Source organism: Ceratosolen solmsi, unplaced genomic scaffold, assembly GCF_000503995.2.
Source record: "Ceratosolen solmsi marchali unplaced genomic scaffold, CerSol_1.0 scaffold2, whole genome shotgun sequence".
NCBI classification, from domain to species: Eukaryota; Metazoa; Arthropoda; class Insecta; order Hymenoptera; family Agaonidae; genus Ceratosolen; species Ceratosolen solmsi.
In genome coordinates this window covers 2,905,770-2,933,208 of record NW_011948422.1, presented here as the reverse complement: position 1 = coordinate 2,933,208, position 27,439 = coordinate 2,905,770, and the positions used below count along the sequence as shown (strand labels likewise).

Here is a 27,439-nt window from a genome sequence, read left to right as displayed (position 1 = left end):
TCTCCATAAATGATTAATCTCTATTATGATATATAAATATATCTAATTATTTTATTAAATCAGTGTAATTTATTACCTTATATATAAATAGAATCTTGAAATAATATAGAATAATATCAAATGTAGTTAGAAATATTATATTCAATATTTTAATTTAACATAAAATTTTATTTAAAGGCAGTATTAGACATTAAGTAATAACTTAAAGTTAATAACTTAAATAATAAATCATTATATCATTATAATATATTTAAATGTATTATAAAATATATTAAGTTATCTGAAATATATTATATAGTATATATACATAGTATCAAAAGTTCATATTTAACTTTTTGTAATTTATATTTAACTTAGATTTCAAAATCAATTTGTATTTACATAATAATATCATTAAAAATAAAATGCCATTTTTTTTTTTTTTTAGAAAAATTGTGTACCCAATAACATTTATAAATAATAACTTGTTTTAAAACTCAGAATATTGTTACTATTTTAGAAATTAATATTCGTAATTGGTATTTGTCAATTTTTGATATCTGAATTTTCTGAATTAATAAAAATATATTAATCTGTAAAGAATATAGTTTATACATATATATATATATATATATATATATATATATATATGTATATATATATACTTGTAATAACGTTTATTAAATATTTTATTGATTAGATCAATAATCGTCATAGATTCAGTGTCAACTCTATGTATAGTTTAATTTCTCAAAGCATTAAAAAATTAAATTGTCGATGTTATTCAATATTTCCTTGAGTTTATTGTAACTTTCGATACTAAAGGCGAAAGAACATATCAAGGTTATCGACTTCTTACTTACTTGTCTATTGATTATAAAGGGTATCTGTATGTAAACTTTGTATGCTTTGATTCTTTAATATTAAATATTAGTTTAAACTTATCTAATTGAATGTGTATATTTAAAATAGTAAACATTATAAAATTAAAAGAATTAATAATAAATAATTCAAATTGTAGAAATGTTACATTTTATTATCATTTTATTATCGTCTTTACTTTTTTAACAGAAAAAAAAAATTGTATTTTAATTAGTTAATAACTAAATTTAGCGTAAATTATATTACATTGCAGGTTTATAATGCTACTTTATGATTATAGTATATGTTAAATTTTTTTTTCTTCATTACTTTTTTTTATTGCTTATATGTAGTTATATTTATATAGATAAAATTAATATAATAAATTTTTTCATCAAGTTCATCATTGCAATATTAATTATAATTATATATATGGTATTTATTGAATATTACCTACAGACGTAAGTACGTTTAAATTACTTTGTTAACAAGTTAATTTTTAGAAACCTGTGTCATACCATTATAAAGATTTTTCATAATTATGTTAAATAATAATGATGTAAAAATGCAAAATCAATTATGTCACTTTTATAATTCTTAATTGAATTTTATTTTATATTTGCCGTACATTTTTTCTTCTTATATATAAAATTTCATATCAATTTGTTTTTAAATTGATTTTAAGTGTGAGTTAACTTGATAATTTATTGATAAAATCAATACATAAATGGTAATATAATCATTTGGTTTATTTGACGGTAATGCATTTGAAATGACTAATTATAGTATAAGATATTAATTAAAACTAGATATTACGGAAGTAAAATTTTAAAGTCGGAATGAACTAATTATACATATTGATGGAGAATAGGGATAAAGGCGTTTAATTTCCTCTCTCGGGTATATGTATTTGCCAAGAAAATAATTATTAAGAACTCATATTCAAAACAAATATTGTGGTGTAACAAATATTCATATTTCAATTTGAAAAACATTATTCTAATTGCTAATTTTAAACATTTTTAACCAATTTATCTATTAGATATAAAACTTACATTGTAATTCAATTTTATAATAACGATCGACGTGGTTGTGATCTTAATCGCATTAATCTACGTGTTTCTTCAAGTACTTTCCGATAAGTCTATAATTAAATAAAAAATACTACGGACATTTAGTAATTCTAATAATTAAACGTAGTGAAAGATGAGGAGTAAATTATAAATTTTTAATGCACAGGATACAGCAATATGCATTTAACAAGTTGTCGAATATAAAAATTCACTCGTGGATATACGACTTATAGAATATGGAGTTTTACATTATTTTTTACAGCAATGGTCGTATGCGTTACTCAATTTTTTAATTGTTTTCTTTTTGTTTTTTGTTTTTTGTTTTTTGTTTTTTGTTTTTGTTTTTGTTTTATAATAATGAGCTGCGAAGACGTTAAAAAGGAAGCTTTATTTGCCAAAATTACAATTATATGCATATAAAACATCCTAGAATTGTCGAATATAAAAGTCAAGGTATACAAGTAGAGGAGTAAGGAGCACATAATTTTAGCGTCGAGTGATCTTTAAAATTTTTAATTTCTCGTGTGTATCATCAATGACTAAAAGTGTCTTCCGCTATTACTCAAATTGAAGCGGCTGATGAATATTTTGATTTGATTCGATGAACCTCAACCGCGGTCTTTCATAAACTCCACTATCTCCTTTTATTAACGATTAAAAATGAAATGAGCCAAGCTGGATATTTTCAATCAGGGAGTTATCATTGCCAAGTGCCGAATGCTACAGTTTATGCAAAATTACTAGCGCAGCCAATGGCTAATGTAACGAATACAGTACGCGCTGCCTCGACCCATCCTATCGGCGTCTATCGACACCTCTCGCCCAAACCTCCCATCTCTTAATGCCTACGCCCTGTTCCATCCGTCCAAGTATCGCCGCTGGATTGAGAGTCCCGCCGTTCGGGGCCAATAAAGAGCAATCGTCATCTTCGCGTGCAGGAAGATAAGGTCGAGTCGTGGGAGGCGCTTTCGCGACGATAAATGGCCAGCACCGGTGACGGTGAGCACCTGTACGAGCCAACGGTCGACCACTGAGCGCGCGTGTGCGTGCGTGCGTGCGCGACTGAGAGAGAGAGAGAGAAAGAGAGAGAGATATATATATATATATATATATATATATATATATATATATATATAGAGTGCGTGCGTGAGAAAGAGATAGATAGATAGAGAGTACGGCGCTGCTCGACTTGTTGGATGACTTGTTCGGGACCGTTACGAGGCAGGCCAGACTCTCAAGCTCAGTTGCCAGGGGAAGAAGAGGACTGACTGACACCTCGACGCTGCAGCCGGGCATTCGGCTTTGCGATCAGGCCGGGATCAGCGATTGGGTCGCCCATGATATTGCCATCATTCACCAACGAATTTCGTTTCTGCGATTCATTTCGGTGAGTGTCCAATATTTTTAAGGAAATGCTCGGATAATGGTATCGCTGTCCGATGGCTAATCTACTTGTATCAACTATGCGTTCGCATCTATGATTTTCCTATGAGTTTCCTCAACTTCCAGGTCTTCCAGGCGTCCTCTTTCTTTATCTTCTCTAGTGGCACTGAAAATATTCACTCACGATTGCCATTACATTGGTACATTCTCATTATCTCATAGTCGATTTAATATAATTACAATATATTTAATACTATATTGTGTCTTACCTATCTTTGGCCATTTCGATGTTCTATTGTTGTTTCATGCAATTTAACGATATGCACTCGACAATGGCAGTATTAAATTAATTTTAATATATTGCGCAGCTACAAAAAATTGTAGGCTGTAATCGACAATTTATAATGAAGTTTCGTATGGTATGTACTTCCGATTATTTTACCAATGTTTTTATAAAATTTGATGTGTGCAACACTCACGCTTGAAAATAATACGAAAATGCGAAATAATATAGTCGGGAGATTTAACATGCTGATAACAATATTGTTTATAATATATTTCTATTAAATCTCAATACACTCTTATCGAGTAAATTGTAATGGGACCCATTGAATTCGAATTTGAATCTGAAATTGAATCTAAAAATGAATATTAAAATATGAGTTCCTTAAATATAATTGATCCGAATTTTTAACTGAAGCGTATTTTCAACGTGAATTTTAATAACTAATTTTTAATATTAATAATATAGATCTGCTATTATCGTTAGCGATCTCTTAGAATAAGTGAAATTGGAAGTACAGATCGAGACTAATTTAATACTTGAGGTTGAATGAAAAATATAGATAAAAAAAAAGGTTGATTATTCACTTTTAGCATTCAAATTCTTTTCATTTGTTGTAAGTGACAAAATTCCTAAATGACAAAAATACATTAATTAACAATATGTATAAAGAATCACACGTGAAAAATAATTCTATTTAAAATTTTACACCAAGGTAAGGTTTAATTTAGTGATACATATTATGTGATACTTTCATCCTTCGGATTAAATAATAATTTTTACAATGAAATTCATAATATAAGTAGAATACATTGGCGATTATAAAAACATAAAACTTTGAGTCATAAATATAATTCATGCAGCTTTCAATTAATTAAAACATTCTTACATTCCACATAATTAAAATATAATTGTACGTAAAAGAATATGATTATTCCAATTTTTGTGCAGTCAAATAAAAATAAATATATGCAGTCAAATAAATATATTAAATAAGTGGAAGAGATGTTTCTATGCGATTGATCTTAAATTATACAACTTTGTAAAGTATGAATAAAAGCAATATTGAATTTTATCATTTCATTCTAATATTATATTCTTTATTATATTTATATGATATAATAGGATATAATATAATTTTTCTAATTTTTCATCAATAATTCATATTGAATATTTTTTCATATTTAGCTTCAATCTTTTAGGCAATTTTGATTATTACTTATTTAATTATAAATTTTTTTCTTATTTTTTTTTTATTTTTTTATTTTGTTATCTTTTCATCTTTACTTATTTATTTATTTTTTTTTTTAAAGAATTCGTTAAAATTCTAATGCGGAATAAAATTTCATAATTCTATACGCAGTTGAATGTCTGTGAAGTCAATGACCCCATAAAATCACTTAAATACCCGACTCTCTTCATTTACTAAGTTATTAATGATCGAACCATAACTTATTTGAAATATAGTATTACATGATTGCTTTAGTAATTATCATTTTTCAGGCTTATTTTCTTACTATTCACAATAACGGTAGTTATTTAGCGAAAGATAGTTAATTATTCCCGTTTGTCATATTAAAGTAATTAATTCCTCGCTTATTTATTATACTTTGATTTACAAAAATCATCGCTCATAGTTTTGTTTGTAATTTGTTAATAGAGGCAAAAATGTTGGGCATCCCGAAGGGGCTTTTGGTATTTTTCTTGCTGGTGACACTTCTCGGCTCGTCGCTCAGCATCGCAAACGATTTCATTCAACATAACGATATATTGTATTCTGACAATAATGATCTGCTATTAAATAAAGAATACCGGCTGCTAAAATCAGTTATACCCATAGCCTATGACATTAAATTCCACGAGATAAATTTCTCCAGCTTCACTTTCAATGGCACCGTCAAAATAAATGCACGGATAATAGAAGATACTAAGGAGATCGAACTGCATCTAGGAAATTTGACAGCCTATGTAACGTCCTTAATAAATCTGGCAGATAACAGACGATTAAATGTTGCCGCGATGAGCTACAACACAACAACCGAAAAATTTAGTATCTTTTTATCAGAATATCTGCAGCCATCGGAGCAGATTAGCATTCAACTAATTTTCAACGGTACATTGCGAGATGACATGATCGGATTTTACAAGAGTTCGTATATCGATGATTATGGAGAAGAGAGGTAAGCTTATATTATACAATGAGAAATTCTTCGAATTCGTAATGCATTCAATTTTTCAAATTCTCCCTCAGATGGTTAGCAGCAACTCAATTCGAAAGTACTCACGCAAGACATGCTTTTCCTTGCTTCGATGAGCCAGCTTTAAAATCGACATTCAATATAAGCATTTTCCGACCGGAAGGGTATAGCTGCTTGAGTAATATGGCATTAAAAGTTGTGGGGTTTGTATCGCCGTTTGATTATTTTATTATTTTATAGAAAATTGGCACACACTACTCGTATGAGCTCGTAATATCGAAGTCGAACTTTATTGTCAATACTTAAGAATTTATGTTAAAAATAATTTTGAAGATATTTTTTGCTCTCTCCCCACTTTCTCATTAAACAATTTCCTTTTAACTATTTATTTTTTACTTACTTGTCATTTAATACTTTGTATTTTATTACTCATTTAATTATTATGTATTTAATTATTCCTGTTTCACTTTATACCGTTATAGCGATGCTTTTCATTTTTTTTTTCTTCTTTTCTTCTTTTTATTCTATTTCATTTTCTTTTCATTTTCAATGGATAACCTAATGGATAAGTTTAATTTGAAGATATTGAAATTTCATAAATGATAAGATTAATATCAGAGAATATTATATTATACTCGACTAGGATAATTAAGAACGCTATAATAGTTTTAATCGATTATATTATATTTTTATGAAAATGAAATTAATTTGAATAAAGTTGATTATATCATTGTAATTGTATACGAACTATTTTATTAAACATTAATGGCTTTAATTTTTCTCTTTCACGTTACTGAATTCAATTTATATCGCGGAAATAAATATTTATATTCGAATATATTTATATCCGATTCAATATAGAGACAAGAAGATTTCATGCACATAGTACCAGCCACTTTAAAATTACTTTTTGTTCATTCTTTTTTTTTTTTTTTTTTTTTTTTTTTTTTTTTTATAGAAATTGGTGTATATTTAGCGAATCCGTGGTCATGTCGACTTATTTGGTAGCGTTTGTAATCTCGGATTTCTCATCCTTGGCCAAGGACGACTCGTCCCTTAGAATCTGGTCTCGGCCAAATGCCCTGAACCAGACCCACTTCAGCTCGGGTATCGGTGCGGCGGCTCTCGCTTACTTCGAGGATCTATTTAACGAACCTTATCAACTGCCGAAAATGGACATGGTGGCGTTGCCGGATTTCGCGAGCGGCGCCATGGAGAACTGGGGCCTTATCACATACCGTGAGACGTCGCTACTCTACGACGAAGTCGAATCGTCGACGGCCGTTCAGCAGAGTATCGCCGCCGTCGTAGTGCACGAGTGTAGTCATATGTGGTTCGGTAATCTTGTCACGCCCGACTGGTGGAGTTATCTTTGGTTGAGCGAGGCCTTTGCCAGATACTACCAGTACATGGCTATGCACAAGGTGGGATGCGCGCGATGTTCATTCTTTCATTTGGATTGCCAGACACGTAGACCCTTATCCTTGGTGTAATGCTTTTTGCGAGCTCTTTCACGAGAACTTGATACTCGCTCGAAGCTCTATTTTCTCTCTAGACTGAATTCCCATTTACGTGAAGTGCGCTCGATCGGCGTAGGCTTTGCCTCTGAAATTCCTTAATTGCATTATATAATCCACAATCCACCAATAACATTGATATTAATTAATTTTCTGAAATTTCCAATTTAGTACCTAAAACGGTAATAGACTTTAGAGAAATTAATTAGCCGTGTATTTAATTTTAATCTATACTCCTATTTTTATCGCATTGTACTGTTGAAACTTTTGCGAACTTTTGTTCCTGCAGTTTTTTTTTTTTTTTTTTTTTTTTTTTTTTTTTAAGTTACAAATGTCTCGCAGTCAATTAAAAATTATAGCTTTGCAAATAAAAGAAAGTTCACGTTTATTATCTGATTGAAAGTAGCACTGGTCAAACCTTATCGTTATAAATAAAAATTACGTGAATAATTAAATGTTTATTTTGTCGAAAGCAGGTCTGTGAAAATGTGCTCATATTTAATTTTTAGTGTTACGAATGATATCCGACTTCAAACCGTATTCGTAGCCAAGAAAAGTTTGTTAATTTTCTAATGCAATCGCTTTTGGTTGAATAGAAGTATTTCTATTAATGCCTTCGAAAAGAAAACTTTTTTTGCAATTAATATTATAGCATTTATATGTTCTTTCATTTAAAAGTTAAATTCTAAAAATTACCTACACATTAGGATAGTTTTGCAATTAATATTACAGCATTAATAGGTTCTTTCATTTAAAATTTATATTCTAAAAGTTATATACACCTTCGAATACTTTTGCCTATGTTGCATTGGTTAACAAGTAATAATACCATTAATAAGTAAATGTACAATCGTAAAGAGAAAATTGTGTCGTTCACTTTTAATCAAATTAACAATTATTAACAATTACACTAATTCTTTATAACTGTTGTAAAAAAGTATTTCATTTATTTACGAATATCACACGTGAATGCAATTGGATAAATATATTTAAGATGCAATTTTGCACATAAACTTAATTTTATCACATTATGTCGTCAGAGTAACTATTTTTTATCTAAAATCGACGTTTTAAAAATATTGATTTGACTTGTATAATCAATTTACAACATATCAGCAATCGTTATAAATATATAATATATGAAGAAAAATTTTTCCATTACACGGATTATGATGAATCCATTATTAGTTAAAATATATATGTTTAGTACATTACACTATTATGATAAATATTACGGTCAACAGTCATTATTAATTACTTTATTAACAACAAATATTACTATATATATATATATATATATATATATATATATATATATATATATTTTTTTTTTTCTTCTTCTTCTTCTTTTTAATCGAAATATTGTAATAATAATGCAATAGATAGAAAGTAGCTGGAAGATGAATCAACAATTCCTGGTTGAGCAGTACCAAGTTGCTTTAAACACCGATAGCTTAGAAAATTCTGTACCAATGACGCGTGCCGTATCTTCCCAAGCAGAGATTAGAAAGATGGGAGGTATCATTACTTACTCTAAAGGTGCAAGTATTGTACGGATGATGGAGCATACCTTTGGAACGGATATATTTAATTCTGCAATACGTGCTTATTTAAAAGATAGGTACATATAAATCTATTGATTATAATATCTAATCTATAAATTATAATTGCAATATTGAGCTTATAAAGTGTAGTGAATAATTTAACTAGTAAATCGTTAGGGCTTATCTTTCTTTTTCCCCCTTCATTGCTCTCGTATATTGGAAAACATTTATCCAGATGTAAGAAAAGAACTTGGATAAATTTTGCAGAAAGTATAAATCAGCCATGCCCCATGATTTATGGAAAGCACTTCAAAAGCGTATAGATGCCAATCAACATTCGAAATTCAATTTATCCGTCGCTACGATCATGAAAACTTGGACGGACCAACCCGGTTTCCCATACATAACAGTGACCATTAAGCGCGATTGCATTAAATTCAGCCAACAGAGATTCTTGCTTCAAAATCAAAATACTGTGCCTTCCGATTCGACGTGGTGGGTGCCAATAACCTGGACGCTGTCGAGTCAAGCTAACAGCACAAGTCAGTCGACAAAACCAGTTTACTGGCTCGATACCAAATAAAAATAAAGACGAGGACTGGATGATTATTAACGTGCAATCTATAGGTTTGTAAAGAAATACGAACGGATGCTCCTTTAACATAATCAACACAAATATGACATTGATCGTGGCGTTGCTTTAGGATTTTATCGCGTACAGTACGATAAGGATACATGGAAGAAAATTATCCACGTTCTAAAGAGCGATAATTTTGAAAAGATTCACGAATTGAATCGCGCCGCTATTGTGGATGATTTGCTAAATCTCGCGAGAGCTGGAATACTTGACTATGAAATCGCTCTTGAAGGACTTCAATACCTTAAAAGAGAAACAAATTACTTGCCTTTCAAGTCCGTCTTTTCAGGACTAGACTATTTGATTAGAAGGTTCAGCACAAGTCCTGATTATGATATTTTCAAAGTGAGTTTTTTGCAAAGTAATTTGCAATTCCAATCCCTCAATTATAAATCATACTTATCACATTTTTCACCTTTACATTGTGTTTAATACATTTGCAGAAATATGCGATGTCTTTATTTGCAAATATATACAATAAAATAGGTTTCGATGATAATTTGGCAGATGATCAATTTACAATTTTGTTGCGACAAACAATTAATAATAGAGCTTGTAAGCTCGAGCATCCCGAGTGCATCGAAAAATCTCAAACTTACTTTTCAGAATGGAGAAATAAGAATATACCGTAAGTATAAAGCTTAGAGCATTCTGCTCTTTAAAATCCATTTAATCTAAGACTTTTGCTATTCCTAGCAATGCATGGAAATTATATTGTTTGATAAGTTCAATAGACAGCATACGTCCTATTATTGAGTTTAATTGCAAATAAATCAAATCGGCCTACGCACATTTAATTAATAATCGTTTAGTAATTTGAAACGATGTATTTTTAAATTACAATCTTTTAACATTCATTTGAATTAATAATAATGCTTTTAAGTAGATTTTATTCGTGCTCGATACTTTAGTTTAGCTTGTACACATTGATGATATAATGACTGTCTATTATAAATTAATTTTGCCAAGCAGCATTTCGAAAAATCAAAGATCAGTGGCATACTGTAACGCAATAAAATATGGTAGCACCGCTGATTGGGAATTTTTGTGGAAAAAATATAAAAGTTCCAATGTCGCAACGGAGCAAGTGAATATTTTATATGCACTTGGCTGCTCCAGGGATACTAAAATACTTGAAAAGTTAGTAATAATGGATTTAGAATTCAAAACTTCCTTGTTAATCATAAAAACATCAAATTTTCTTCAATTTCTTTTTCTTCTTCTTTCATTTTAGATATCTTTTAATAGCCTTAACAGGATTTAAAAATAGTTACATACGCAAGCAAGATATTACAAATCTTTTCAGCGGAATTTATACTAAAGATGAACAAGGGGCAGAATTTATGATTGACTTTATTGAAAAGTATAACAAAAATATTTTTAAATAGTAAGTAAATTAATTTAAAGTTTTAATCATAGGAAAGTTTGAAAAAAGTCAATCTAAAAAATTATAAATAATTAGAAATTTTTTTTTTTTTTTTTTTTTTTTCGGAACAGAAACATTAATAACATAAAAAATATGAAATATCGAATAAAATTTGCCAGAAAATGTTCATAATAACTAATTAAATGCTACATTACTCTTGTTATTATGGGAAATGTTAAGTAACGGAAAGGTTTTAGGAGTTTGAAAATTATGATAAATAATCCTTTTTTCATGGAACTTTTTTCAATCATAAAGATATTAGAGATGCTTCGATTTACATAAAGAATATTAATTCTAGTACTCTAATAACAATGTATTTAATTAAATGAATTAATAACATTAGAAATTATAAATTAAAATTAATATTGTATAGCTTTAATAGTTTTGATGAAATTGGAAACTTCATTATGGGAGCGCTGCAGTGGCATCCAACGGAAAAGCTAATTCACAAAGTCGAAAAGCTATTGAACAATAATGAAACCTACCTCAATTCCATCAAACCTTCCATAGAAAAGACTTTAAAAATTGCAAATTTCGAGCTTGATTGGTTTAATAAATACTCTCCCATTATAATCAACTCGATAGCTTCTGATGATTGTCACACGGCTTACCAACTGCCTGATAACATAATTCCTAGTGCTTATACGATTCATTTGGCCCCCTTCATCATTCCGAACAATTTCACTTTCAACGGTATAGTTAAAATATTTGCCAAAGTAAATAAAAGCACAAGGAAAATTGTACTTCACGCTGATCAATTGACGATCAATGACTTGAAGGTTTATCAATTTAACGAGGAAAATGATTTTCCCCACCAGCTAGCCGTATTAAATGTATCGCAAATGGAAAAATATCATTTCTTGACTATTATTATGGAAAAGCCGATCAAAACTGGTACAGACATTAGCATTAACATAGCGTATACAGGAGTACTAAACACAGACATGAGGGGATTCTATAGAAGCTCTTATACTAGGAATAATCAAACTCGGTATGTATAAAAATGTTTAGATATTTTATTTTATTTTTTTTTTAAAGCCAATATTAAATTACTCATATTAAATTATAGTTATAAATGTTAATATAAAGTATCCAATACTAATTACCTTCGACTACAATTATAACTCTGAAAGTTAAAAAAAAAAAAAAAAATAAGAAAAAGAAACTCTGTCTCTCAGAGCAACGCATTATTTATAAAGGAGGAAGGAAGTCCTTTTAACGCTCTCTAATCCAAATAACTTTAAACCGCAATAAAAAGCTTTCATTTTCATTTAGATGGTTGGCCGCAACGCATTTGGAGCCAGTGGCTGCACGAAAAGTGTTCCCTTGCTTCGACGAACCCGCCCTGAAATCTACTTTCGACATAAGTGTAGCTGTACCGAAGTATTATACCGCCATTAGTAATATGCCGGTTAAATCACAGTCGGCAACGTGAGTGTATTCATGAAATCATTATTTCTCGACGATGAGCTTTCCCATTAATCTCGTCGATCGTTACATTAGAAGAAAGTTCGTACGTTTGCAAACTTCGTGCACCGTTGATATTACGTCATTTTCTCGTGCGTGCATCCTTTTTGTGTACGATCTGCAAGGATTCATCAAACAAACACGCAAAAAATAGTATTGATATGAAAAAAGTTATTATTGATAAGGCACTCGCGTACGGAGAGGCGCACGCGCGAATACACGCTCTCACAGATCCACGCAACCTCGCGTGAAATACGAGCACAAGATATTAAAAATTAATAATTAATAACTTAACGAAATATTAAAGACTAGCACGCACCCACACGTGCGCGCACGCACATATTTAGCATTGATTTGAAACAGGCTGGAACGAAGTAGATATTTAAATGAAATTCTTTAATTACGTTGAAAGTATTTTTTTGTAAAATTGAAACAACGAGGGCCTTATACGAAGCCTTTTTCAGCGGAATTTGGAAATTCCACCAGACTCCAGTGATGTCAACGTATCTGGTGGCTGTAGTGGTAAGTGATTTCCAGTATCAACAGCACACCATCGACGATCGGGTTTACGGTGTCTGGGCAAGCCCTCCGATGGCCCAGTATCTCTCCTACTCGCTCGAGGTTATGCAGCCGATAATCGAGTTCCTGGAGACGAGATTATGCATCTCTTACGGGCTTCCCAAGCTGGATATGGTCGCGCTACCGGATTTCGTATCCGGCGCAATGGAGAACTGGGGCCTAATTACATATCGCGAGACTAACATGTTGTACGACGGGGGAGAAAGCTCGAGCATCACATCGAAGCAGGCGGTGCACAATATCATCGCCCACGAAATTGCACACCAATGGTTTGGCAATCTAGTCAGTCCGCTTCGATGGGATTATCTGTGGCTTAGCGAAGGCTTCGCGAGATACTTCCAGTATCACGCCCATAGCGACGTAAGTTAAGATCGACGCTTCCTCGGGACTTTGAGTCCCCTTGTCTGCACTTTCACTCGGCAATACGAGCATGAGCACTATCGTCACATCGGCCTCTCACTTTTTATTTCACGCCAAATTTCATCCTAATTCACACATTATCCGTGCATTAGCCGAATTATTAGGTAATATTAAACGGTATTATTATTAACATTTTAGGAAACAGTTGCTTAATCTGCACTTTCCTCATTAAATATTAATTGAAACAAGTAAGTACGGAAAGTAGAGATTAACTTTATGATATTAACGAGGTAGGAGCAGAAGAAATTGCGAAGAAAGGATGAAAATAGGCGTGTGTTTATAAAGTAGAGAATTGCATGTCGAATGATGTGTATAATCGATGCTTCATGTATATTTGCGTGAAGTTAATTATCTTTGGAATAAAAAGACTTTATTTGTAAGGGCTTTGAAAGGGGAATGCTTATTGTATTCCAAATCCGATCAAATGATATAAAAGACATAAAGCTTGATGTATAAAAAGATTCGACATTATATATAATATATAAAATACGATTGCGTTGAGTATATTTCGAGAACATACAAAACTTAATTAGATAAATGTTTTATGTATCCATAATTGTACAAATGGAATAATAAGCATTCTACGGGAATAAAGATTAATGTAATGAAATAAAGTTTACTTTAACTTAAGAGTTCATTTTTCATTCTATTTGTTCGTTTCTATTCTGTGCATATTCCAATAAATCTAGAGAATTAGTTGCCATGCAATCTAAAATGCATACTAATCCCATATAAAGACGTTTAGCCGTTAATGATAAGTACCTATCTAGTCAACGCCTACAGCATCTTTTATAAGTTTCTCGTGCACATCTTAAGCACCTTACCGCAACGATATAAAAATTACTTCGTTTCAATCTTTTTTAAATTTATTATTTACACTGCATAAACTTCACTCGTCAGACCCACTCGAGAGATTAATGTACCGTTAAGAAGGACACTAGACTTTTAATTAATAAATTTCATTTTTTATTTTATATTTGACATTGATGCGTTTAAACGCATTTAAATGGTACGCGTGGCTTATTTATGTACATTGCCAATAGAAAAATATTAATTTATCTATTTTTTAATCATTATTAAATGAAAGACTGTATTATTAAGGATTAAAAAACAAAAAACAAAATTAATTTCTTTCTTCGTATTAATGTTTAAAAATTATTAGGATCTTAAACTTTTCAAAAATTTACATTAGATACTACGTGAATTATTATTAATAGTTCATAATAAATGAAAAATTTTTATATCTAATATATACAGAAAAACCTACTAATGCAATGAAAGTAAGAATTTCAGATTAATATGAGGTATGTGAGGATAAACGATGTTCAATTTTATTGCGATTTAGCATGATTTATTATCTAAATATGTATCTATCTCTAATTATTCTAACAATCAATGTGTTTCAAATATACGACTGTTAGGCTGAAGCTTTGTGGAATTTGGAAACACAATTTGTTGTCGATCACTTGCAAACATCATTTTCACTTGACGCGTCGGGGAGTACACATCCAGTCACTCACAAAGTCTACAGTCCCAGTGAAATCAAAGCGATATTTGATAAAATATCGTATGGCAAAGCTGGAAGTTTAATTAGAATGATGGAAAAATTGGTCGGATCGGACACATTTTACGACGCCTTAAATCATTATCTCCAAGACCGGTACATATATAATATTTATGAAATCACACATACTTATATATATATATTATTTTTTTCATAAAGCCTTTGTTATATATTATTATATTAGGAATATATATCATTAAGAGTTACGTGAAATATTTCGACATATTTCATTATATTAATTATACATAGCGTATTATTAATTTATTAATTTAAAAATGTCCTTGATTATTCAGCAATTATATGCAAATAAAGATACAAGTCTCTTTTGTTCATATACTATGGTATCACAATTGCGACGGATTAATTAATTAAAAATTGTATATGGTATCGCAAATTAATGAGCTCGTGTAAATGTGTGTGTGTATATATATATATATATATATATATATATATATATATATTGTAAAATTTTTAAAATCTAATTTTTTTTACTTGGTTTTTAAAAGAAATATTAATACACGTGGGTTATTTTTATAGGCAATATTCAACAGGAACGCCGCAAGCCTTATTCTCTGCCTTCCAACATGAAATCAAACCCAATAGTGCAACGAAATTTAACGTAACTAAAGTTATGAATAGTTGGACTCGACAATCGGGCTTTCCGGTAGTAAATGTTGCTTTTAAAAATAATAAGGCCACGCTAACGCAAACGAGATTTTACTTACGACCGGTGATAAATGAAACCAGCAGAACTGCATGGAGTATACCAATAAATTGGGCTACTCGCAGTAACCCCAACTTTAAAAATACTCAAAATGTTGTTTGGCTAGAAAAAAAATCGAAATCCATTCAAATAACAAATCTAAACAGCGATGATTGGGTAATTTTCAACATCCAGCAAACCGGTGAGCTTCATTTAATTTATTACACGAGTTAGGTAAATTAATGTTCTCTCTCTCTCTTTCTCTCTCTCTCTCTCTCTCTCTCTCTCCCCCTCCCTCTCTCTTCTCTTTCACGAAAAAAACTAAATTTTCATTATCAAATGTGAGAGGACTAAGGCTTCAATAAACATTGTTAATTTTATCGAGAGATGTTAATAGCTCATGTACGTAGCTGCGTTAAAACTTCAATTAAAATAGAACTAATAATCTCGCTTTATTGCAATGCGCATTATACGTTTGCTACTACTGAGAATAAACAATTGTTTGTCCAACTGTCATAGGTTATTATCGGGTGAACTACGACACGATAATGTGGCGTCGCATCATCGATGCCCTGAATTCCAGCGAGTACTCCCTCATCCACGAGATCAATCGAGCCTCCCTAATTGATGACATGCTGAATCTCGGGCGCGCAGGATACTTGGACTACGACATTGTCTTTGCAGGTTTGCGTTACCTCGCCAACGAAACTGCCTATGCACCATGGAAAGCGGCCCACAATGGTTTGGCATACCTTACCCAGCGCTTCGTCAATCGTCCCGAGATTTATGACTCGTATAGGGTACGGACTTTTCATGCGACATTGCGTTCTCATTATCTATGATTTATGATTCATCAATTCAATCGGATCGTGATGTTCATAGATCTATGTGCTGTCCCTATTGGAGCCGAATTTCAAGAGATTAGGATTCGTCGATAGATTTAGGGAGCCCTACGCGGACACGCTCTTAAGGAAACTCGTTCTCGAATTCTTATGTAGCCTTGGTCATGCTATGTGCGTCAAGGAGTCTATTCGGCTTTTTAATAAGGAGCAGCACGAGCCGAGGTAAGGTTATTCTTCGAACTATAACTCCGTTGCGATAAGAGGGACAATGCAAAGTTTACACTCTTTTATCGACCAATTATCATTATTGTGCCTATTTGTCTTCCAAACGCCATTTTATGGGTATTTTAAAAGTATTTATTCTCCAATAGTATCTTGCTCTTTAGCTTTATATTCAAGATTTTTTTTTTTTTTTTTTTTTTCTGAAAATATAATATTTAAATGCGCATTCAAGGTATAGTTAATAAATTGATTGATTAAACTTTAGAAATTTAGACTCTACGGTATATAAATTGCAACATTAAATTTATCTTAACTATAATATTAACGCTCACAGATTTTTCACTATTAATTAATCGTCAGACTTCAAATTTATTACATTTATTATTTTAAGGATAATTTCGATTTAACGAAATAATTTTGTAATTCGTTATTATATATATTATGTATATTCCTTCAAGGGCTTATAAAATAATGTAAAGGGTCTTTCACATTATTACATCACATTCAAAATATTACTATCAACATTTTTTCTAATTAAAAATTAAAAATATTTCAATTCGTTTGAAAACTATTTCAAACTCGAGTCGAAACGATATAAATTTATCAGTAGATATATTAAAAATGTAATAAACCAAATGAATCATATTTTTATATCATATAACTTCGACGTGCGAATTTGTATGAATAATATACTTATTTTTAAGTAATCGATATTAATCGATTATTCAGATAATTACAATGAACATTAATATGCTATTGTTTTTTGTTATTTAGTTACAAAGTGCCGGCAAACCAACGTAGCTTTGTTTATTGCACTGCCATTAGGCATGGAACAGCGGGAGACTGGAATTATCTGTGGACGAAATTTGAAAAGTCAAATTACGCCGAGGAAAACTTGGTTATTTTATCAGCACTGGCATGCTCGGAAAATTCAACGAAATTAGAGACGTATATAAATATTACTTGTGGCATAAATTATAAATTTGACGATAAAGCAAACATTAAATAAACTTTCTTTCAGATTGTTATATAAAACAATTACAGCGGGTAATCAAATAAGACTTCAAGATGCTAAAAAAGTATTCATCAATATCATTGACAGCAGTGTCATTGGAGTAAAAACAGCTTTAACATTTATGTCATCGAATTATTTAAAAATACATAAATAGTAAGATATTTTGTACGATATTCTTATTTCTTATATCTGTATTTATTTATTTATTTATTTTTTTGGTCTGGGAAAATAGAGTTATAATATTGAGATATTTATTTTGAAATCATGAATTTACAATGTATACATGTATACACCCACCCACCCACCCACCCACCCACCCACACACACACGCACGCGCGCACGCGCGCACACACACACATATGTATACATTTTCTTTTTATATTCAGTTTCAACGATGATAGTACAATGAAGAATATCTTTAATTCAATATCAAAACGATTGCCAACGAATAATATGTTTATACAGGTAAGTTTAATTCAATTAGCAAACATTCTTCCGACAATATTCACACTATTCATAGAGCAGTGTTATTTATAGTGGCTTTTTATTCTATGTATATTTACTAATTAATTTCAAATGTTCATTACTCAACACTTTTTATATACATTTAAATCTTTGTGGTTATGAAAGTTAAATATTTTTTAATTTTTTCAGTTCGAACATTTCGTCACTAATATCACGAAATATAAGCCAAGCATGAGCAAATCCCTTCAATCTTCATTGAAGCGCGCAAAATACGAATTAAATTGGTACAAAGAGCGAGCTTCAAGAATCATTGTATGCATGGAGAAGTATGATTATGATTCAAACTATCGTTTACCAACATTTGCATCGCCAGAACATTATGACATTCATCTCAAGCCATATTTGGAAGAGGAGAATTTCCAATTCACGGGAAGTGTCGCAATTGACATTAATATTAAAATTGATACATTTAAAATAGTCCTTCATTCGGATAAGTTAATTATGCAGAAAATTTACGCGTCCGATAATTCGTATGAAATTCTGTCTTATTCTCATAACGAGATAACGAATATATTGACCATTTATTTCAAAAAAATAATAAACGCCGGAAGAAGGATTAAATTGAATTTCGATTATCGAGGACATCTGAGGGACGATATGTCAGGATTTTATAGAAGTTCTTATACCGATGAGAATGGACAGAAGAAGTAGGTATACAAACAAATTGAAAATGGAAAATTTTCATCAAAATTAAAAGACTTCCATAGTTTGTAATATTTCAATTTCAATTTGGAATTTTATCATATATTTTACACGATAAGTACTAATATAAAAGTATAACTATATACGTTATTGTAAATAATCCTATTAAAGTTCGTTTATTTAATCGAACTGTCACGTAATATAAATAACAATTTTCATATAAAACTTTCATTTGTTAAAATAATGATAATACAGAACACTTTGAGAATTAAATTATCCTGTTATTTTTTCATTCACATGACATCTGAAAATCAGTGATTAAACTAATTGCCATTTTTCTCTTATTAAAAGGCCTTTTTAAGACACTTGAAAAAGTACTAGAAATGTAAAAAATGTTTGTAATTTAATTCAACACCATAGTAAAGTTTTATCTATTATGCAATATATATATATATATCGAAGAGCATATTTAATGTACATAAATATGACTTTATTGAGATATTTATAACGAAACTATGGATACGTGTAATGTAATGCCAAGCGTCCCTCATATTATTTCTCGTATTATCAAGGTGGATAGCAACTACACAATTTGAGCCAACATACGCAAGAAAAGCTTTCCCGTGCTTCGACGAGCCGTCATTTAAATCAAAGTTTACAGTACACATTGCAAAGCCAACGGGATATCGAACTCTCAGTAATATGGGCTCATCGCCTACAGAGAGCATCGAGTAAGTCATTATATTATATTTTTCAATGGTGCATTTATATTTTAATTGCTCGTTACGGATTCTCGCAATTTCAGAACAAAAACTAATAATCTAAGAATTTCATTACACTCTTTAGTTTCATAATTGGCACGAAATGTCGTACATACAGATAAATAGTGTTAATGCTATGTGTTGTCAATGTTTTTTTGAAAACAAAAGTATTTAAAATTTTCGATATTTATATATATATATATATATATATATATATATATTACAATGTTTTTGATCGTTTAATATGCATAATCTTCTTACGTTATTATGCTAATTTTATTTATTAATTTTCATATTGTGCAAGCGTTTCTACCCAAGTATTATTGTATCGATCCAAACTATTGTATTGATCATACTCACGAGTGCTCGTATTCCATTACCCGGGTTACTTTTAAATTTTGAGTTTTTGATTTCTTTGCGCGGTCTTTAAGCCAAGAGAGCTGATCGTTCGATTCAAGCTCATAACAAAAGTATTTTCAAATTAATCGAGCAACGGTGGGGAAATAAAGATTCGACATATTGAATAAAATTCTGTCCATACAAATTGACAAATATTATATGATGAATAAAACATCAAACCGCAAATCGGGCCGTGTACAGATAGAAATGTAAACATTAACAAATTAACTCACGTCTATAGTTCATATAAATTCGATATATTTTGTAAATTCCTTTCTTTCGACTACATTATATAAACAACCATGATTGCATGCCTTTGTGACTGCATTATAATAAAATTTAATTAGTACTTTTAATAATATACAACACATACGTCGAATTTAAATATTACTACAAGTGCGCTTATGTTGAAATTAATTATCATAATTTTAAAGGAATTTTTTACTGTATATAAACTGTAAATGCATTAAAACATAATAATTATACTTAATACATTATAATAGCTTGCTGCATAATTAATTTAGTCTGACATTCATGTATTAAGTATGAAAAAGCCATTGTAGTATTCTAAAATATTAATTACAATATGAGCTAAATTTATAAGGAATAAATATTCAAGATGAAATCGATATAAGTATATAATAAGATTCAAGTATTAAAAAAATGTTCATATTAATAAAGTGGTATAAATTTGATTTTTATCCTTTAACTTCAATAATACCAAAGAAAAAAATTAAAATTCTACTTTTTACTATTTGTAGTACTAACGATCAAGTTTGGGACGATTATGAGACAACCGTTAAAATGTCACCCTATACTTTGGCTTTCGTCGTATCTGATTTCAAAAAATATCCTGAAACGAAATCAAAACTATCGGTGTGGTCTAAACCGCAATTAATCAACTATATGGAATATTCATATGACGTTGGACAAAAGGCTTTACAGATTTTGGAGAATTTCACGCAGGTTTCTTATCCCTTAAAAGAAATGAATTTCGTTGCTGTTCCTGACTTTAATAAAGGAGCTATGGAAAATTGGGGTCTCGTAACATTCAGGTACGATCTATTACGATAAAACGTGTATTTCATTATCAAATATAAATACATTGAAAGGATAGTTTGTTAAATACTAAAAATAATATCATCGATAAAATAATATATATTTACGCTTTATTATTATCAACTTTATGGTAAATAATATTTACTATTTTAATTTCATTTTCACTTTAAATACTGAAAAGTTTTTTTTTTTTTTTTGTTTTTTTTTTGTTTTTTGTTTTTATTTTAATTATTTAATATTTAATAATATTATAGGATGAATATGAATTCCAATCTCATTTATCCATTTATAGTTTTGTGTATCAATAAATTACCATATTCTTATTTAATATAATAGTGCATATAAAATATTGTTTTTCGAAAATTGATGAATTTTCAATTACATTTACTCCATTGGCATATTGTACACTGAATGCATAATAAATCCCAAATGAATGAATCTTTAGAGATATTTCTTGTGATATTTAAAAGACATCGTTTTCAATAATCCAATTATTAAATTTTACCCTTTCGAAACACAAGATACGTCGTAATAAACAACATTTGAAGATAACCATAGTTTAATGCAAAAAAATTCCTCTTTAGAGAGTATGGTCTTACGTACGATGCACAGGAAACTTCCGCATCATTCAAGCGATACGTTAATATTATAATCTCTCACGAACTTGTTCACATGTGGTTTGGTAATTTAGTTACTTGCGAATGGTGGGATTTCACGTGGCTCAATGAAGGATTTGCTGAATATCTTGCATATTTAATCACTGATACGGTAAAACTTAAATATTCGCAACATTGCATTAGGACTATTATACTTAAAAGCTATAAATATTTTTCTATCTATACATATGCTTTGAATATATAGATTGAGCCTACCTGGCAAGTATTAAAGGAATTTGTAATTAAAAATACACATGCTGCACTTGATGTTGACTCATCACAAAATTCACATCCTATGAATAATCATGTTAATACGCAGTCCCAAGTAGAAAAGGCATTCGACAAAATTGCTTATGCAAAATGTAAGAATTAAACTTTAAATCTATTTACTGTATTTCACAAAATTAGTACTTAGTAGACCACAATACCTTATCTACCACAGTAAAAAATGACTTCCTACTTGGTTTTCATAATATTTTCATAATTTATTAGAAGAGTGTCATTTTAAAGGTAATTTAAAATTTGATGAATTACAATTTGTAAGTGATTCCTATTGAAAAAAATAATTATATTGAAAGTTAAATCTGGTTTATTTTCATCTTATAGTATTTTGATATAAGAAAAATGATTTTCAATTCAATGCCAACAATAGACGTATTTAGTAAATTAATAACTGTTTGCATAAATTAAATATCTATTCCAAATATTTGCCTTTTCCATTTTATTTTTATTATTTTTACTATATAGTATTTATCAAACTTCATTTTATTTCCCATTATATTCAAAATTAAAATATTATTTATTCAATTCTTCTTTCACGCCTAAATTTAAAGATAATCTTAATTTTCACATGCGTTTGAAATAAATTTTTTACATAATTAAGTATTTATTTAATAAAGTTATATTAGTTGACTTAATTATTTAATAATACTTATAATTTAAATTAATTTTAGTTACATTGAAAAATTATAAGTTTTATTAGATTTTTGTAAGAATTAAACATTTTCAATTTTATTCAAGTAGTATATATATATATATATATATATATATATGAATTTGAATATCTGGATGGTTCATTTATTTATAAGTCTCATTTAAAACAATTTAATATTATTTTTAATTATGTATATATATATATATATATATATATTCAATAAATTAATTATCGAGGAAACAACAATACAGATATCTATTGATTTACAAAGCAAACTTTGCTAATCTAACTCTGCGCTAATTAATAAATTGACTAATCTATTAATTGTGTAGCTGCGGCCGTATTAAGAATGTTACATCACACCTTTGGTAGCAAGATCTTCTTCCAAGCATTGAAGAATTACCTAAATAATTACAAATACAGAACTGCAAGACCAGAGTACATCATCAATGAATTTCAAGCTGCAATAGATGCAGAAGAAATTGAACTTCCGGGAGGATTAGAAGTCGATGCAGGTACTTTTATAAATAGCTGGACGTCGCAAGCAGGATATCCAATTGTTAACGCTACTCGTGTCGGTAACACTGTCTTCTTCTCTCAGGTATATTGAAAAATTATTGATAAACTTAAAATGCTATGTATCGCTATTTTATTGATTAATTGAAATTAATTGAGTCGAATAAAATCTTTAATGATAAAAAGACATTAATTAGAAGTAGAAAAGTATTTTATATTTCATGTTTTCTCTTATGATAGTAATTACAAATTATAAAATAGCATATTCATTGCGATATTTATCACAGTAACTTGTTTTAATCTAATTTATAAAGTATATCAATTTTAATTTAAGCAAAATTAAATGGGAATTATGCAATTTCATTAATGATAATAATAACTTTGTATAATATGTTGGATTGATCCATAATCTATTTGCGCTTTTAATTAGAGCTACTTCTTCTGAATTATGAATGCTTTGTGTTTTAATCATTGATTATAATATTAATAAAATAATTCATATACGTCATAAACGTAAGATATTTTTAGTTAATTCGCTACTGTATAAATACACAAGGATTTGCAAAACTGGCACGTGCATTTTAATATCAATGTATTTCACTTATTATTTTTAATCTTTAATCATTTTAATTTTAGTATTTGTTTCAAGTTTAGTTTATAAAGGATAATAGAATAATGTAAATTTTCACGTATAATTTCTACTAGAATAAAAATGTTTAATTATTTTAGGAACGATTTCTCACATCATCTTCCAACGAATCTGATAAGAAGAAAGTATACTGGATTCCTATAACCTACACAACTGAAAGTGAATCTGATTTTCAAAATACAGTACCACGATTTTGGCTCGGCAATGAAGAGAAGCAAATAATATTGCGACCAACTGATACGTGGTTTGTTGTTAATATTCAAGAATGTGGGTTCTATCGTATCAATTACAATGTGGAGAATTGGCACCGACTAACCGCAATTCTGAACAGCGAAAAATTCTCAAACATAGAAGTGGTCAATCGTGCTCAGATATTAGATGACTCTTTTAATTTGGCTAGAGCTGGTTATCTTGATTATGAAATCGTTCTTGACATTACGAAATATCTGATTCGAGAGACGAATTATCTATCATGGAAATCATTGTTCAATGGGCTGAATTACCTTTCACAGAGGATCGAGGGTCAAGCGGATACTAAACGCCTTTATGCTCGTTATATTTTGTCATTAGTTAATAATATTTATGCAGAGCTTGGATTTGAAGAAGATCTGGAAACAGACAGTACTGCAACACAACTTAATAGAGAACTTATATTGGGTGTAGCTTGTAAATACGGGCACAGTGATTGTATAAAACAATCCAAGATTTACTTTACCAAATCGACGTAAAATTAAATTTTTAAATTGTCCTTACATCTGTGTCTTTATTACAAATTAAAATTGTATTTAATTTCAGAGTTTCACCCAATATAGCGAATGTTGTTTATTGCACGGCCATAGAACATGGATCGTCGAACGACTGGAGCATATTGTGGAATAAATACTTGAAATCAAAATTGTCAACGCAAAATTTAGCGATACTCAAAGGTCTTGGTTGCTCGAAGAATTCAACGCTTATTAGAAGGTAAATTCTAAACACTTAAAGTTAAAATTATGAAATTATAATAATTATTACTTTTACAATAGGTATTTGGACCTTGTTATATCATCGGATTCGAAAATCCGTCGTCAAGATATACAAACTGTTTTGTTCACGATTTATGGCTCTGGTGATGTGGGTTTGCAAACAGCTATTACCTATTTCGCAAGCAATATTCTGAAATTATATACTTAGTGAGTTATAAGTCATAAAGTTTATTTCTTATTGATTCTCATTAATATAATATCGAAAGCAAAATTAAAATAGTTAAAGAATTGGGAATTTTTATGAAACCGTTTGATATTTTACATTTCTAGCCTTGACAATTTTCAATACAGATCTATATTATTGTTCTTTAAACTCGGAAAAAAAAAACGAAAAAAAAAAAAAAAAAACTCGTATTATGATATTTTAGTAATCCCACATTTATAATAATTGAAACATTTCTGCAAATAATAATTTCTTCATTGTAACTAATTCATAAACTATTATTTTCATTTCTAAAAAAATGCTAGCTTTGGAAATTGGGAAGAAATTGGATCCCTTTTCACAAATATGGCTTCCTATATCTCTTCAAGCGCACAAATATCTCTCGTAAGAATATCTTTTATTTTTAAGTAACAAATTTTCACAATTAAGATTTTATTAATACGTAAAGATTCATCAACATTTTTTTTTTTTTGCATATATATATATATATATACGTATGTATATTTAATAATACATGTAATGCTTTAAAATTTCAGTTGGAAAAATTGTCAAATTTGGTTTTTGCATTTGAAATACAAAGTTCCCTAAAAACAACTATTAAGATAGCCAAGTTCAACCTCAATTGGTCGAATCAATATTCTGGTAAAATAAATGCCTGGCTGTCAAAGAATTACAGACATCATACAAATGATATGACAAAATTTAATTCATATAATCGACGTGAAAATTTATATTAGGATAGAAGGCCATCGTCACTATGTATTATATTATTGGTAATTATAATTTTCTTTTTCTTTTGAAATTAATCTTCATGAGATACGTGATGCATGTTCTTGTACACGAAATTCGACTGCAGGAAAATAAAAAGAATTATATAGCAAATTAATACAATTTTATTATTATCCGCTGTCAATAGCAACATTGTTATGATTAATGAACATTTACAAATTACAGCTAAAATTTGGCTAAGCTCCGTAGAGAGTTTTGAAAACATGAAATATTTTGCCGTATTATTCTTGCTTTCATTTTTATTAACAATATGAAGTATTTGGCCAGACTCCTTCTATGAATAGAGAATAATGGGCACTGGCGAATATTTTAAAAATGTGGTACTCAACCGATATCGGTTGTAAAATTTATGTACAGCGAAATTTTTAATTTTATGTAATTGAACTATAATGTAAAGATAATAATATTTTTATTAATTGCACAATGATAATATTTCACCAAGTGCTTATAATGATATAAGAATTATAAAATAGCATAAATTTATATACCTGTCTTTATGTCATAACGAAGATACAATTATATTATTATATTATGTAAAATACGAATGGAAAATAAAATTTTAACTTATAACTACAGAGAAATGTCTTTCAATGCTCATTTATCCACACCATACGAGATATTTCAAATAAAAGTTATAATACTTCCGATGTTTCTATTTCTACTTTTTCACGTTACTGTCACTATTCATGTTGTATATAATTCATTAATTTATATCTTTCAATGACAAAATAAAAACTTTAAGTAATCTTTTATAAATATTTTATTCTTTATAAAATATAGTATCATATAATTCCATATTTATCATTATATCTGACCGATGCATATAAGTGATTTTCATATTAAATGTGCAATAAACGGATTAATCATTAATATCATATAAAAATATTCTCTTAAATAATTTGCAGTGCCCATTTTCATTGTCTATACCCTTTTTATATCCTTTTTTTTATGTACTAATGAGCCATAAAATTTTTTACACATACAATTTTTTTTTCATTAGGATACACAATTTGGACGACGATATAGCTTTATATAAATATAGATTATACGAGTAGAAATGACAATTTATGACACTCTTAATTGCATTTGCATATAATAATAATTCAATTGGTTTACGATATAAGTATTAGTTTTTAGTCAGTGTATTAGTGACAACAATTTGTAACGAGCAAATGCTTGTAAGTTATTATTTTTACTTTTTAACAATATTAGTACAGAAATTTTTAAACGTCTAATATTTTATAAATTACAATTAGCTTGTATTTAATTGTTTTGTTACTATACAAAATTATAAGAATATTTATATTCTTACACTCTTTATTTCTGTAAAAATCTTAATAAAACAGAATAATCGTGGAATGCATTTTGACACTATCCTACCTCATACTTACTCCTTTCTTATAATTTTTGCAATAAAATTTCATTCAGAGAACTATTTACACTGGAGTAGAAAATATTTTGTTATAAATAACTCTTGTATATTATTAAGTGCATGTATAATGTATTAAAAGGTAAATAAGTACCTATTCTTATCTAAAAAATATGTTTTTATTGAATTATATGTGTATTTGTATGTAATATTATAATTTTTTACATTATCGTTTTATC

At 29.2% G+C, this 27,439-nt stretch overlaps 1 protein-coding gene across 1 annotated transcript; it reads left to right on the top strand.

The window, feature by feature from the left end:
• Nucleotides 1-5,201: 5,201 nt before the first annotated feature.
• Nucleotides 5,202-25,786, top strand: LOC105362002 (uncharacterized). The gene is given in 31 exon segments (XM_011499327.1): nucleotides 5,202-5,759; nucleotides 5,831-5,980; nucleotides 6,736-7,201; nucleotides 8,677-8,915; nucleotides 9,106-9,417; nucleotides 9,419-9,465; nucleotides 9,543-9,820; nucleotides 9,919-10,103; nucleotides 10,448-10,615; nucleotides 10,710-10,862; nucleotides 11,275-11,892; nucleotides 12,177-12,332; nucleotides 12,833-13,307; nucleotides 14,789-15,027; nucleotides 15,469-15,836; nucleotides 16,154-16,434; nucleotides 16,517-16,698; nucleotides 17,473-17,646; nucleotides 17,720-17,866; nucleotides 18,100-18,178; nucleotides 18,368-18,885; nucleotides 19,453-19,611; nucleotides 20,802-21,095; nucleotides 21,684-21,867; nucleotides 21,961-22,117; nucleotides 23,022-23,290; nucleotides 23,935-24,578; nucleotides 24,650-24,817; nucleotides 24,880-25,026; nucleotides 25,348-25,426; nucleotides 25,579-25,786. Coding segments are annotated over 31 exon segments (8,049 nt in total). The 5' UTR covers nucleotides 5,202-5,247; the 3' UTR covers nucleotides 25,780-25,786.
• Nucleotides 25,787-27,439: the final 1,653 nt, after the last annotated feature.